This window comes from Orycteropus afer, unplaced genomic scaffold (genome assembly GCF_000298275.1).
Source record: "Orycteropus afer afer isolate SDZICR_OR568_19922 unplaced genomic scaffold, OryAfe1.0 scaffold00874, whole genome shotgun sequence".
In the NCBI taxonomy this organism is placed as follows: domain Eukaryota; kingdom Metazoa; phylum Chordata; class Mammalia; order Tubulidentata; family Orycteropodidae; genus Orycteropus; species Orycteropus afer.
This window is the reverse complement of record NW_006922461.1, coordinates 364,678-366,657: the sequence shown is the minus strand read 5'-3', so window position 1 is coordinate 366,657 and position 1,980 is coordinate 364,678. Positions and strand designations below refer to the sequence as shown.

Genomic DNA, 1,980 nt, shown 5'->3' with positions numbered 1-1,980 from the left:
CTGAGGAAATGCTGGAACAAGACCTGGGAGTGGAGGACCAAAAGGTTTCAAGTCGTGGAACCCGCCTGGTGTTTCCTCTGGAGGATAATGCATGACTTCCCCCCCAGCCCCTGAAGTGATGGGGTAGGCCCACTGGCGGGGTGAGGATGGCCACAGGCCCCAGTGTGGGGTGGGGTATTAACAGAACTGAACTTAAGGTATTTTAGTGGGGTCTGGAGATATCTTAACACTTAAAATTTAACCCAAGATACAGATGGTGGGGCTAAAGTGTTTCTAAATCAAGACAAGTGCAGACCTCTTTCCACTTTTTCACCTAGTAGTGCACAATTTCAGAGTTAAACAAACAAACAAAAAAAAGCATGCTTCAATGGTCTCTTAATTCATTCTCCTGCAGTATCTGAACAAAGGGAGGCAGGTGTTGGAGATTCCTCCCATGAGAGGCTTCATATTAATACACAGCAGTGCCAGTCTAGCTTTGGCTCTAGGAGGGGAAGTTAGGAGAGAACAGACCAGAATAAAGATTAAAAAGGAAGGCAATTGAGGTTGGACTGCCAAGGATTATGGGAAGCTAGTGTTAAATGGGGTAGAAAACAAAAAAAAAAAAAAAAAGCGATTTTCATGGAGGCTTCAGAGATAAAGGCTGCAGGACTGCAACATCATTATCAGGTTTCCTGACTTTTATGCTACCTGTGTTTTCTCTAGACTGAAGACTGCAAAATATATCCGTGAACAATTCAACACAGGGGAAAAAAGTTTCTTCTCTAGAAATCTCCATATAGAAGTAGTTATTGAAATATTTAAAACCAAAGGCAAAAGTATTACACTGTTTTTTTTTTTTTTTTTAATCCGAGGACAGGAGATATTTGGAAACTGCTGTTGATAACACTGTAAAAATAATTCAACTCTTGAGGGCCACCATACGAACTCACTATCCTGATACCTGAACTTTGCCCTGAGGGTATGAGAGGGAAATGATTTAATAGGACTAAGATCTCTACTGTGGATTTAGAAATCACACCAGAATTGTGGGATGCTTTATTCTGGCGAAGGGAAGACAACAAGAAACCTGAGAGGCAAAAGGCTCATATTTATAGGCGAGAAAGAAATCTCACTGCAAAAATATTAACTGCAAAGAGAATGTAAAATAGGTAGTATTCTGAAGACTGGGTAGAATTCCAGAATTTGAGCTGATCATTGTATGAGATTTTGGTGAACATGTGAGGAATCAGAGGGGAATCGATTGAAAATTCAGTATTTTTAACAGTGAGAATTTTGGGTACTCTGAGGAAAATACTTTTAAGAGTCCAAGTGTCTTCACACTACTAAGTGCCATGTTGAGAAGGGTAATTTCCTTGGTATGTGGGGAGGCTTGCATCAGCTTAAGGACTGGGGATAGTTGGAATTTGAGTTTTGTAGTTAGGGTTATTGCAGGGTAACGCTATTCTTCTTGCCCTTACCTGTAGCAGGTGAAATACTGAGAATTCTTGGAAAAGTTTGTTTTTCCCCATGTCTCTCTGCTTCAGTACTAGCACTTTTGGCAACCCAGTTTTTAAAAAAATGTTCCATAACATGCAGTCATTCTTCTTCTTATGGTAGACAAAACAGTGCCCCAATCAAGCACACCCATAATGAAAGCAGACATTTGATCTTCTTAATTAATTTTAATGGTTAATTTTTAAATAAGACATTGCTTTGCGCTATATAGTTTTGTGCAAACCAAGAAGAAAAAATTCGGCTGAGCCACACTGAAAGTGTTGCTACCCAATTAATTTTGAAAAATGGAAGCAACAATTTCAAATGGTTCAATATTATATAATTGAATGACTTTTGTATCAGGTTGTCCTGTTTCCTTTCTATCAAATATAAAGTCCCTTTTGATTTTATGATTGTCCTTGGGCTTTATAAATTTGAATAAAGCTAAACAAAGTACTTAACCCCATGAGACCTCAGGGCTACCTAGGCTAATGAAAGAGTTAAGAA

At 38.9% G+C, this 1,980-nt stretch overlaps 1 protein-coding gene across 1 annotated transcript in view; it reads left to right on the top strand.

Moving 5' to 3' along the window:
- The window catches only part of SLC9A7 (solute carrier family 9 member A7), a 111,959-nt gene extending 111,864 nt beyond the window's left edge, over window positions 1-95 (top strand). Inside the window, exon 18 of the mRNA XM_007958204.2 lies at window positions 6-95. Coding sequence (XP_007956395.2) covers window positions 6-95 — 90 coding nt within the window. The remainder of the gene's footprint in view (window positions 1-5) is intronic.
- Window positions 96-1,980: the final 1,885 nt, after the last annotated feature.